Raw genomic sequence first — 13,084 nt, forward strand, 5'->3', positions numbered from 1 at the left:
GCTATGTATATATCTGACAGGTAAGTTGATTGTATGAAAATGATATTGTTATGTTACAATAAAGTTTCATACATACTTACCTGGCAGATATATACAATTAAAGGCCCACCCAGCCTCCCCGCAGGAGACAGGTGGAAGAGAGAAAATATGATAGAAAACGGGGATGGTTCCTAGTCCTGCCACCCAGGGCAGGCCGGTAGATCACCTGACCTACCTGTAGCGTGTGGCGCGAAATTTGAATTTCTGTCGGGGTGGACGACGGAGTCTTAGCTATGTATTATCTGCCAGGTAAGTATGTATGAAATTTATTGGAACATAACAATATCATATTATATTTATATTTATATTTATATTTATATTTATATTTATATTTATATTTATATTTATACAGATGCAAGATCTACTGATCTGCTACATCTGCTCTCATTTAAAAATTTCAGACCCAATTCACTATGCAGATATCAGTTTAGCAACTGTTTCTTTCAAGTCAGAAGTGACTTGCTACTGATGAGGATTCCAGAGGATACCTAGCTGTTTTTCTTTCAGGGAGCAGTGAAGTAGAGCTATTTTAGATTTTATCAGCTGTCAGGTTTTACATTAAGTTCTTAATTAAATTTGATATGAAAAGAAATTAAATTTTTCCTTTAAGGTTTCAGAAGCCACTGGAAACTTCCTGAAGTTAAAATTTTGTAGACATTTCCAAATAAATTGTAGTTGAGGAGATGAGAGGAATTCTAATATGCTACTGAGTGCAAGGGCTTTTCTTGGAATTTTACTGATTACTAAATTTAATTATGGCCTAGAGTTTTAATGAGAAAGTTGTTTCCCAGTGGAACATAAAATTTTATGGCAATTATATTATATACTATTTTGGCTGCTTTAGCAAAAATAGTGCTATTCAGCTGTAACAGTTTTACACCATTTTGAGATGCCAAATATTCTACAAGCTCATAATAATTTTGATTCAATCAGTCTCTGAGCATTTAAATTCAGCTGTGGCTACACATCTGAAAATTATGAATCTGATGATGTGGCAAGGGATATGCTAAATCTAAAAGTAGCAGCCTAACTTGTTTTTTTCATTATTTGATTAATGATTTTTTTTTACATTAGCCACTCCTTCATGTGCAATATAGTAACAAAAACTGTTTTATACAGTTAGGAGGAATTCATGATTGTTTTCTGATTTGGGTTGCCAGTCAGGTGTGTGTATCTTATCAATTGTTTTTATTTGTACAAGTAGGAATATATCTAAAATTACTCTTAATTGCCTTCATGTATTCTAACCTTGTGAACATGTTGTCAACCCCCACTATTCACGGACTTACGATTCCCGGACTTGCCTATTCGCTGATTTTTCTATGGACTGTATAGATAGTCCCCAGTTATTGGCAATCCAGTTTTATAGGACTTGTCTAGCGGCGACATTTACCCAACAAAGGCGACATTAACCGGGGACTGCCTGTATCCCCATTATTCACAAAAAATTTGCCTATTCACAGTATTTTTCACTGAGAAATATTCACAAGTCACTGTACTTTCATATAATTTTGTGACTAAATGCACTTTTTGTGATAAAACTATTAAAATACTAAAGGTTTAAATATTTTTATTTTATTCTTTTGTTTTAACTATCAAAATAGGCAGTTTGAAGCATTTTAAGGGAGGTTCTAAGCAGTATTCACGGATTTTAGCTATTCCCTGGGTGGTGTGTTATCCATCCCCCACAAATAAAGGCCATTCTACTGTATATCTAACACTGAATTTTGTCTTCCCATTCTTTGAGTTTGGGTTCTAAGATCATGGAAGTATGAAGTTCTGTAGTAAGTGAAATGGTAGCCTCCCCTTTTGGGTTAGCTCACCCTCCGTGCCATTGAGTTATTTAGTTATTTGTAAAATGCACAGGTTTGTGCAATTAGTCAGGAAAATTACTTTAAGAATAAATTTCTATGGCACATTTTATAATTATAATTCATAAAAATGGTAACTAACAAAAGATTCATGATGTTAAGTTTTAAATTATGTTGACGGGGGTAGAGCTGTCAGTGCACCTTATGCATTGCACTGTAGACATTACTTAAGGTTTTTTCCAGGGTGCCTTCAGCCCCTAGCAGCAACCCCTTTCATTCCTTTTACTGTACCTCCTTTAATATTTGCTTTCTTCCATCTTACTTTCCACCCACTCCTAACTATTGATTTGTAGTGCAACTGCGAGGTTTTCCTTCTGTTACACCTTTCAAATCTTTTACCGTCAATTTCCATTTCAGCGCTGAATGACCTCATAGGGCCCTTTGACCTAAATTCTATATTCGATTCAAAAATTGTTTGCTTAGGTTTAATTTTAAAACTTTCCTTTACTGAAGGCAAAATTTACAGGTGTGTAGTGAAGCAAAGGAGCTCTAACTAAACACTTCCAAAATTTGGCACATCACCATTCTTCTGTAGAAGTAAAAAGAAAAAGATCAGTGACAGCTGGTAGTTTAGTACAAGTCCATAATGTTCCCAAGGGTCTCAGTGTCACAATCAGTGTTTGTCTGGTAACTTGTTTATACTGATCAGAGATTCCAAAACTAAATTATTTTCAAAGGCATCCTCATTTCATCATAATTACATTCTTTAAGGTATTTGCAGTGCATATAATTCTTATAGTAGTTTAATAGCACAACTTTGATCTTTAATGTTGTGTTATGTTCTTTTGTTTTGCCAATTATTTGTAGTGATGTAAGTTTTCTGTTCCATCATGATCCTTGAGAGAATTTTGTTAAGCATAAATGCTGACATTTCAGTCTCCTCCAGATATAAACTATTAGGGCAGAATCCTGTTTGTATACATACTTTTTATGTACATTTATAACTCTGTTCACAAACTTGATTCATTTGAGGATGCAGTTAGTGACTCAAATACAAAATAGGCAGTTCTAAGCATCTTTAGATTTTAGCTATTCGCGGGGCGGGCCTGTGGTACGCATCTCTTGCAAAAACGGGGGAGTCCAATGTAAAGTGTTTGTATTTAACATAGGATTTCTTCCCTCTTTGGATTGCAGCTCAACCCTGTTATGATAGATGAAAGGATGTTTAGTAACTACACATGGGACAGTTTGGCAGTGTCACTAGCTGAGAATTGTCTTGCATATATAAGTCAGCTGGCTTTGTGAACATATGTTTGTTTTGACAACTTTTTAATGTAAACATTTAGGTTACATAGACTGTTTTTTTATAGCATTTTATGGGGCTTGCAAATATTTCTGGATTTACTTGATGATAAATTAGTAAAAATATTTTTGTGTATGATATTTTTACTCCTGTACACAGACGATTGTCTTTGCCCCATGTACAGTAAAAATGTGCAACTCCGGTTTAGGGAAATCATGGCTTACAGATTCTGACCAATGAATCTGCTACTATTGTGTGAACTGACCTTTTTTGATTCCTTACAAAGGGTAAGGATTATGGATAACAATACAGTTGGTGCCTTCAATAGTTTCAAGAAGTCATTACATTGCTTATGTCATGTTATATATATTGTATTAGTGTATACTTACTTTCTGTATGAGGCATGAATAAACTGTGCACTGAATGAGTACTTGTACAAACTTATTTTTTTATTAATTGATTTTGTGAATACTATACTTCTGTTGGGAAAGGGAAAAATCTTTGCTAACCTCATTTTCATGTTTTGTACTTGTTATTGGCAAGAAATGAGTACAATACATATAGTGAATGAGAACATGTTACTGAGATTAATAATTCAATGTGTAAATGTCTGTAATTTACGCATTGCATAAAGCCATTTTTATTATCTTTCCTATTTAAAATTCATGAGTAAGTTTCTTGTACAGTTTGTACTTGAGCATATTGTCTGTTAATGTTTAGGTTAGTTAGATAGAGTTTTTATCAAAACTTTCATAGGAGAAGCATTGAAAAGTATGTGAAGTATAGGATATTTTTGTTTTCAAAGTTTTTAGTAAGAAAATTTTGAGTTAATTACCATCTTGATACGGAAATGAACTAAAACATCATTATTTTTAAAACATTTAGATTAAATTTTTCAGATTTTGAGCACTTACATGTATAACATTTTTATGACAGCCCCCTCCATGCAAACACATCACTTTTAGCCCAGACTAAAATTTGTTTTTAATTTTTAACATTTTATGTTGGTATAGCTTGCTGGGAGGGACTTTCAGTCATAAATAATACACAACTCGTAGAGGAGTTCATATGTAGTTGTTAACATGAAAAAAGATGCCAAGCTACATGATTATTATTAACTATATTAATAATTTTAAACTATTTATTGATAAAAACATTACAGTTGTTAACTCCTGGTACTCTATATTTTGTCTTGGTATCTTTTTTTTGCACCTATTGATTATGTGCTTGATATATTAATTATATTACTGCTTGTAAGGATTAAAAAATTAACCATGTTGCCTTGTTCTATGCAGTGAGTTTACATTCTTGTAAAGATAAGAGTATTGTACAAGATTCATGGTGTGGTATTTAAAAATGCAAGGAATTTTTTTTTTATTCAACTTGTTTACAATAACCCTGTCATTTGAGATATAGCATGTTAATTACCTGGCTGTTATACAATTTTTGTTTTAGATGGTGTTGGTAAATGCAGTAGTGTGGTGATTTAGTTTTACATATTATTATTATTAATATTATTATTATTAAGTAATTTACCCAGATCATTGAGTCAAAGGAAGATAATAAAATTAATTGAATCTCATTTACAAAAATTTAAAAGTTTTGGCAGCCTCCATTACTGAAGATAATCAGGGAAAGTATTTAGCTACTAGGTTAAGGAAGCAGTGAAACCTGCTTGTATTTTGAGGCATATGATATACGGATAGTTCCATCCAATGAGCTTCAGTCATCATGCTTGCTAATTGTTTTTTAATTTTTTAGATGTGAGGATGATAATTCATGATCATGAACGGTAGCGATACAGAATGTAGTATAGAATTTTTTGAAGGATTGTTTTTGTTTTTATAGTAAAGCTTATTTCCAGCTTAAATAGAATTTATTACAGGGTGATGATTTATTTCATCACAATCCCATTAATCATATATAAGCCTATATTTAAATCTTGAATGTTCCCAGATTAACCAGTCTTTTGTCTGTCGTACAGAAGAAGGTATTCTTACTACACATGCTCCTTATATAAATCTCACTCTTAATGAATATTCAGTATTGAAAATGGCACTCCATTTTCCACTTTTTCCCACTGTCAGACAAGGTGGCTGCCCATCATACTCACTCCTCACTTAAAACCTGCCACATACCAGCCATACCTGCTTTACAGCTTCCTAACCTGATGTTCTCAACTTGCCTGATTTCATGTCCGCTGACTAGGCCTACATTTTTTACTGCTCTGCATGCCATCCCTCTTGCCAAGGTTATTGCTTATGAGGACTCACACATGACCTAGCTGAAGGAAACTTGGTTCTCCTTTGTGATTCCATGTGCAGAAACATTTGAGGCAAATTATTATGCGGCTGTTTTTATTATGCCTCCTACAACAACAACTTCTTTTCCAGCAAATAGAGATGATGTCTATAACTGTCAACTGAATTTTGACCACATTGTGCCTGTAGGTGTGCTGCTGCTGCTTTTTGAAAACCCTAGTTGATGACAGTTACCCACTCCTGACTTCTTGTCATTGTCAATGTACAGGCAAATATCCATCTTAGCTTATCCATTGAATCTTGAAGGATTGCGCTTCACCCAGGTTCTTCCTATCAAAGGTCAAAGAGTAAGAGGAGTGCTAGGCATGATGCTAGCAGACATTGTGACTGCAACCATCATAGCTCAAAGACTGCTTCTTCCAGCCACGGCCTCAATAAATGTGACTACTTTTGTAATTGAGAGAGCAGTTGGAATTGTGAGGACAGACACTGTAAAGAGTTTTGGGCTGACAGTAATAGTTAACATAGAAACTTAGAGAATTTGTACAAAAGAATCAGCTTGTTTTCGTGAAGGGTGTCCTACCAGTGACAAGCCATCAACCATCCTGCTTCTTAAGGGATGTTCTGTATGAGCAACCCCTCCAGTATTTTCTTCTACCAGTGACTTAATATCATCCAAGAGGAATAGATGAAGACAGTCATTGTTATCAGAAATTGGGTTGGCCCCTGCAGCACAGGACAATCCCCCTACACCAAGAATTGCTGTATTCATAAATGGTGACCACACCAAAGGCACTCTTGATCTAGATATTGATCATTCATGTCAAAACTTCCTTTTTTAAAGATGCTCAGTTTGGTTTGCAAGATTTTTGAGCTGGAAAAACCTCAAAATCCCAAAAAAAGGCACTGCTGCCAGATTTATGGTTGACTCCAGCAAAACTGGCCCTGTCAACCATTAGTTTGACCTGCTTAAGGTCACTGCTTTTTTTGACATTATCACAGACATGATGCTTTAGATGGAGAGATAGGAAGTAGCAAAGGGTATGATGAACCCATGGCTGCCCTCTACTTATTTTCACTGCAAGACCAGGAGTTACACTGCTTTTATGTTATTCAAAGCTATTCCTCACACGTTCATCCGAGGAAGCATATCCTAATTCCTTTTTGTCGTCTTCATGCTGACTGAGATAGGGATGACAGAGTAGTCTTGCCAGGAGTTCCTTGCTTTATTAAACTAGCAGGAATGGGTATTGGGAGCCATAGTTTGCTTATTAAGGAGTGGGTCAAGTTGCCAAGTGAGGTTGCCAAGATTAGGAGGATGGTGCTTTTATTCAGCCGTGCATCTATCCTGCACATTTGAATGGTCCTGTATGTATGTGCTGGTAAGCTTGTTTATGAAGAACAGGGATGTGGTGATTAAGGAATTTTTCTACCTGATCTGATCTCCCATTGAATGTTGTTGGGGAGTTGATTTCCAGAGTGAACAGGGTGGCACTCTTAAACATCAGCATTATGTCATCTTCAGCAAACACCCAACAGCCAGGACAATCTCCCCTTCCAAGTTCAAAGCAACATTGAGGCCTTTACCTTTAGAAATATTGGAGATTCAGAGAGGAGATCAGATCAGAGCCGTGGGCAGTTGATTTAGACATAGTCTGTTATTATCTGCCTTTTCTGGAGACTGCTCCCATTCCTGTTACAATCAGTAAACTTGAGAGAGGACAGCTGCAGCTTGGAGAGGTTCCAGGATTTGGATGCCATGGTGAGATTGAAGATCCAGAAAAGGTGACCAAGGAAATATGTAATGGGTCATTTGGTTACTACAATCTTGTGGGAGATTCTGAAGGGGGTGGGACTTTCAAGACCAATCACAGCCCCAGCCTGATGAACAAGTTTTTTGAGAAACCCTGTAAAGGATGGAAATGGGGGAGTTGGTGTTACAGTCAGTTTAAGAGAGGGTGAGCAGTCCGTTTTTACAGGGCTTATCTAGCAACGGCAATAACTGGATTTTCTGTGCCTGATCTGTTTTTTGGCACTGGACCAGTCTTCACTTAACGGCGCCACTGATCCCGATTATTGGCGTCGATAACTGGGGATCGGCACTGTTATTGCCGATTTTCAGTTATTTTTTCGGTTGTCACGCTGTAGGGGACAGAAACCCACTGATAACGGAGAACTGCTAAATTATAATATAGTCTGAAGTTTTACAAATTGCACAGTCTCACTGCTTGTGTTGCTGTTTAAAATTTTGCAATTTTTCATGATCTATTCATGGACTATATTTCTTGGTGTCCTAATGCTTTGACTTTGAAGATGCTCTAGCAGTTTTGACTACATTGAAGTAACATAACTTAAACTGGTACAACATATTGATTATTGTAGCTTATTGAGGTTGTTTATTTTAAAAATTCATTGTTTTATATTTTTCAGTTTCATTAATTTTAACGTTCAGTAACTGTCTGAAGTTGAAATAACAGTGCGTTTACAAACTGTTAACAGATCAGGAAGTAACAGTACAGTTGTGTTGCATCAGAAATATTCATGGCCAACAGTGTCTCAGAGCTTTCAATTTTATTGGGCTACAGCTGGAGTAGCATTGAGGTTTTGATAGTAGTATTGGATTTAGACTTGTACAGCATGTTTTTTTTTAAATCTCAGGGCAGAGGTTTTTCAGAGACACAGCCATAGCTATTGCAAAGCCTTGTAGATCTCTCCAACATGCAATTTCTGTTTGTCCGAGGGAAACCAGTTCTTTAGTGGTGTAGTTGAAGGGACACTGATTGGATCTACTCTGCTGTGCCTTTAACTTGAGGCTTTCTACTGCTAATTTTTTGACACAGACAGTTGTTTATGTCTGCCATCAAGGGGTTTACATATGCCCTGTAAAAAGGTTTAAAACTTTTTAGGCTGAATTTGGGTACTTCTCTCAAGTAGAAGAGGTTTAACCAGTGCTTTGAGAAGGTTCTTCCACATGGATCAGCCAAACCTAACTGGGATCTGTCCTGTGTTTTACATAACCATCTTGTGAGCCCGTGCAGGAATATTTTTTGAGTTGGACTGCACATTCTAAAGATGCTTTTTCTGATAAAATTTGCATCTTTGAGAGAATTCAGCGATAATCACACTGGGTAGGTCACACATGCTAGAGGTTGGTTATCAGTCAGTTTTTTTTGCTTTTGCATGACTATAGTGACGACCCAAAAACTGATAACCTAAATCATTCTATACCACCCTTCACCACTCCTTCCTTGTCTTTTGAGGATTATTAGACTTCATTTATGGAGGACCAAAGACTTCAGGGGTGATATCTCCAGTGTCTCTCTCCATGTATCAGATAGAAGTGCGAGACTATGAAGTTAGAGAACTGTACTTCAGTTGCTTTTAGGCATGATTTACAATAAGCCTGTATGTTATGTGTAGGTACCTAGTGATGCCAGTTAACCTTACTACTTTTTATTTGATGTTTCTCATAACTAGTAGTTGCTAGCTACAGGTTGTGTTTTAGTTGTGTGGAAAGTAGATGGGGGACTCATTTTACACATCATTGTAACTGCTCATTATCTCTAATTTGTGGTTCTATAAAGAAATGTACACATTCAGGTTATTGTCTAATTTTATTCTAAAAGAGGCTTGCCTGATAAAACCTGGTTCCTTAAAGTTTGCAAGTACTCAACAAGATCCGGTCATGGACAAACATTTGGGATATTCAGCATCTCGACCTTCCACCTAGTATCATTTAGGCATGCATTTAATTAATGAGGTTGTGGTAAACTGCAGTTTTTATATTATGAGAAAAGATTTTCGTAGAAATCCAATAATTAGATAATGAGTGGCCTATTCTCAGGCCTCTCAATCTTATTGCTTTGTGTACAACTTACATATGAAAGTAAGTTAGGTAGTTTGTTAAGACATAGTAGAGGGTGGTTGTATAGCAAAATTACCATCTGTTTGACAGGCAAAAGACTGAAATACTTGGAAACATTTTAAGACATGAATATAGGCATGTATATAATTAATGGGTTTGTATGGAAATTTTTTTTATAAGCAATCTGTATAATATAGGGCATAACAGTCTGCAGTGTAATGTATACAGACTACTTTACCCTGAAAGGGAACTTTGTATTCTATTTTTTTTTAATGAATGTTCAGATATATTTTTAGAATCTTCATGAATGTTTTTGTTGATTTATCTATTAATTCCCAGATTAATCTTCTGTTTATTTTCACAGATGGGTGGTGGAGGAGGGAGCATGGGCCCGGGTCCTGGTATGGGGGGCATAGGTGGCATGACTCAGGGGACTTATCAGGGTGGCCCAGGTGGTGGAATGTTCCCAGGAAGTATGGGACAGCAACCCCCTGGAGGCCTACAAGGGCCCCTTGCTTATCTTGAAAAAACAACTACTAATATTGGCGTACCAGAACCCAGACGCTAACTAACATTCAGCTTTGCACTTCTTTCTTTGGTTTTGTATTTATAACCATATTCATATAGTATTTGTACCTTTTAACTGCTTACTTATAAAATGCTTTTAATCTAATACAGACTGATATATTTGTAACGACTGACTAGTATTATACCAAATACATATCGGATAAGAAGCTGAGGTTTTATTACACTGAGAAACGTTTATAACTTGCATTCATTGTCCAGTAGTATTGTAATTATTTAATTATTTTTACAGCACTGGATGCAGCAGAACATATGCTGAGCACATGCATTTATTCTGACCCTTTGAAGAAACAAAGTAAAAAGACAAACTTGCTACTAGTTTACATACTGAGTTACCAAGGACTTTTTATTATGCTTCTTAATATCCAACTACAAGAGCACACATGAAGACTGACTTGAACTGAGAACTATAGTTGAGAGCTGAAGCTGAAATGTTATACTGTACTGTAGTTGTCATAATTTGACCTTGGATGAAAGTGTTGTCTTGTTAGTAACTATTGCAAACTAATCTTTATGGCACCCGTAAAAGTAAGTGGAACTATGATTACTTAATCTAATTATTTCAGGTGAACTTACCAAACATTCAATTAGCCATAACTTTACACGCCTAGAAAAGAAAGAATTTCAGTTATACCAGGTTGGGTTGGTTGGAGGTCCATTTTCTACCTTCTCACTTGCAGGTAACTCGAGTGAGTATCCAGTTTTTCTTTACCTGCTACCATTGTGAGATGTTCTCTTCTCAGAGTGGTTTGAGGAATATCATACATTCTGAGGATTTATGGTCTCTTGGTGAGTTTCATCATGTGAGTTCATTAAGATTTGTAGAGTAAAAGTTTGCTATGTTGGCCACTCTGTGAGGATTTTACAGGCAGACTTGCAATGTAGAAAATAGGTCTAAGGAGTGTGAAAGTTTGGATTTGGAGAAAAAGAATATTTTTATTAAACATAAGGGCAAATTGAGCCAAGATTAAAGAAAGTAGGAATAATAATCTTAGCCTAGTTGAAGTCATGTAATTTATGCTCCTATACTGGTCAGCTTACTGCCATCATCATATCCTTCCTGATCCTATTCCTTTTGTACCTACCAGTTAAGCTAGTCCTGGTTCCCTTGGGATTCAAGTGAGTACCTTTTTTTAGATACGGTATGTAAATATCCATAGGAAAACTATGTTGGGAATGGCAAATAACAGTCATCTCACAAATACGTCTGACCAAAGGTTTGTTTCATGTATGAACAAATGACAAATTTTTAATCAATTTGTATGTTTCATAACTTACAAACCTGAGGTCTTTACATAAATGACCCTCCTCAAGCCATCCCTCATGTGGTTACCTGGGCTTGAAGATAACTGAGCATCTGCAAAGGGGAAAAAGAGGTGAGGCTCTACTTCCACTATCTCCCCATTGGCTAATGGACTAGAACCACAAACCTTTTCTATTTTTAAACTGGTCCAGTTGTGCTTTTAAGAAATTATCACATACATAAGGACCTAAGGTTTGTAAGTTACAAAAAATACAAATTGATTAACCCTTAAGAGCTGAGCTAAAAAATCAATATGCAGCACCCCAGGCTAGGGAAACTATAGGTCAGCCAATTTAAGAAAAAACACTTCAGGTGTAAGAAAAAAAAAATCCTAAACATTTTTCCTGCCTTCTACAAGAAGTTGAAAATGACTACGTATTTACAACTCCTTGTGGGGCCTCTTTTAGAAGACAATCGTAAATTGTTTCCACACGATATCCTCAGTCCTTTATTATAGGAATTACTTGGGTTGTAACTGGAATAGGCCAGTTAAATTCTTGAACAAGGTGGCTAGGCAGTAACTACCACCTGGTAGGTGGGGGAGACCCGCCTGCCCGGAGGCAAACACACTAATTAACTTGCGGCCATCTTCAAGTGAAGACATGTTTGTGAGCTCTTGCTGGCTGGTCGTTAATCACAAGTCTCCTGGTGGGATCTTTCTTTCTTTTATTGTTTTAATATAATGTTTGATGATATTAATTAATTGGCATTAATAATTGATGTACAAACCCACTTTTGTGATAAGCCTTGCTAGCCGCTTTTCCCCTTTTGTGGGTTAACCCTTAATGGACGGATTGATCCTCGGGAGTAGTAATAACAGGTTTGGGGTGGTTGACGGATTGATCCTGTAGATAAACAATATTAACGGCATCGATTTGGAAAGAATTGGGCAGGAAAGAGGTGCCAATACTTCTATAGCCTATAAATTCACTAATGGCAACATTTAAGGCGCTGTCACACTAGCGAAATTTCCGCTGACTTTTGAATTTGACGTCGACTTTTCATGTTTTGACGACGACTTTCTGGTGTCGTCGTCACGAATTTTGAAAACGGTACCGACTGAATTCAACCCATTGCTACCGTCGGCAATCTTGTTTATATCTCGGAGAGCGTGCATTTCAAGTCATCAGATGCAAGATGGAGTTCTTGGTACAGTGGACAAGATTGCCAGAACAGTTGTTGGTCGAAGATATGGGGGAGAGACGATGCTTACAGGACCATAAGCACGATAGTTTTATGGAAAAGGGTCTTAAATGAAAAAATTACCTAGAGATCATGCAACTCAGGGAAAACTTTCCTGAACTTGCTGATCTTTATACAGATAAGCATGCTATATCGTGAATATCAGATTGTTATATAGCCTAGGTCCGCTCTCGTTTTTTTTTTTTTTTTGCATTAAAAAATTATATAAACAAAATTTTTAAAATTTTTTGCAGTGTTTCTCTAGCTTAATTTATAATACAGTCTGAATGTGGTTGTGTAAACAAGGTTATGAATAGCCTAGGCTAGCCCTAGCTTATTTTTTAAAATAAAACTTTTCACGTCTTTTTAACCAGGACCGAACCCAAAGACTTATTTTTAAAATTCTATGCAGCATCATTAAACACATGCAAGCACAACCCACTAGTTGCATTGTGTTATAAAACAGTTGTTTTATCATTCTGGGAAGTCACAGCTCAGATGGTTTGTTTACGTTTTGATGACGACAACCACGGTATGAAGAATGACGTGTGTGACAACCAGAGTATGGAATAACATCGACTTCTTTGGAAAGTCGACGAAAAACTCAGAAAAGTCAATGGAAATTTCACTAGTGTGACAGCGCCTTTACACTGGCTAAAATCAAGACTCGGTGGCCCAGGACTTCAGTTCTTCTGACTTCAAGGGGGAATGTATTACGTCTCTCTCTCACATGAC

At 36.4% G+C, this 13,084-nt stretch overlaps 1 protein-coding gene across 3 annotated transcripts in view; it reads left to right on the forward strand.

Annotated features, from left to right (window-relative positions):
* LOC135212062 (keratin, type I cytoskeletal 9-like) overlaps positions 1 to 10,013 on the forward strand; it is a 96,072-nt gene extending 86,059 nt beyond the window's left edge. For 2 of the 3 annotated variants that reach the window (XM_064245404.1, XM_064245405.1), the window contains exon 4: positions 9,644 to 10,013. In XM_064245404.1, coding sequence (XP_064101474.1) covers positions 9,644 to 9,847 — 204 coding nt within the window. In that variant the 3' untranslated portion in view covers positions 9,848 to 10,013. The remainder of the gene's footprint in view (positions 1 to 9,643) is intronic. The other variant, XR_010313813.1, reaches the window with a different exon arrangement.
* Positions 10,014 to 13,084: the final 3,071 nt, after the last annotated feature.

The sequence above is a fragment of the Macrobrachium nipponense genome, chromosome 40 (genome assembly GCF_015104395.2).
Source record: "Macrobrachium nipponense isolate FS-2020 chromosome 40, ASM1510439v2, whole genome shotgun sequence".
In the NCBI taxonomy this organism is placed as follows: Eukaryota; Metazoa; Arthropoda; class Malacostraca; order Decapoda; family Palaemonidae; genus Macrobrachium; species Macrobrachium nipponense.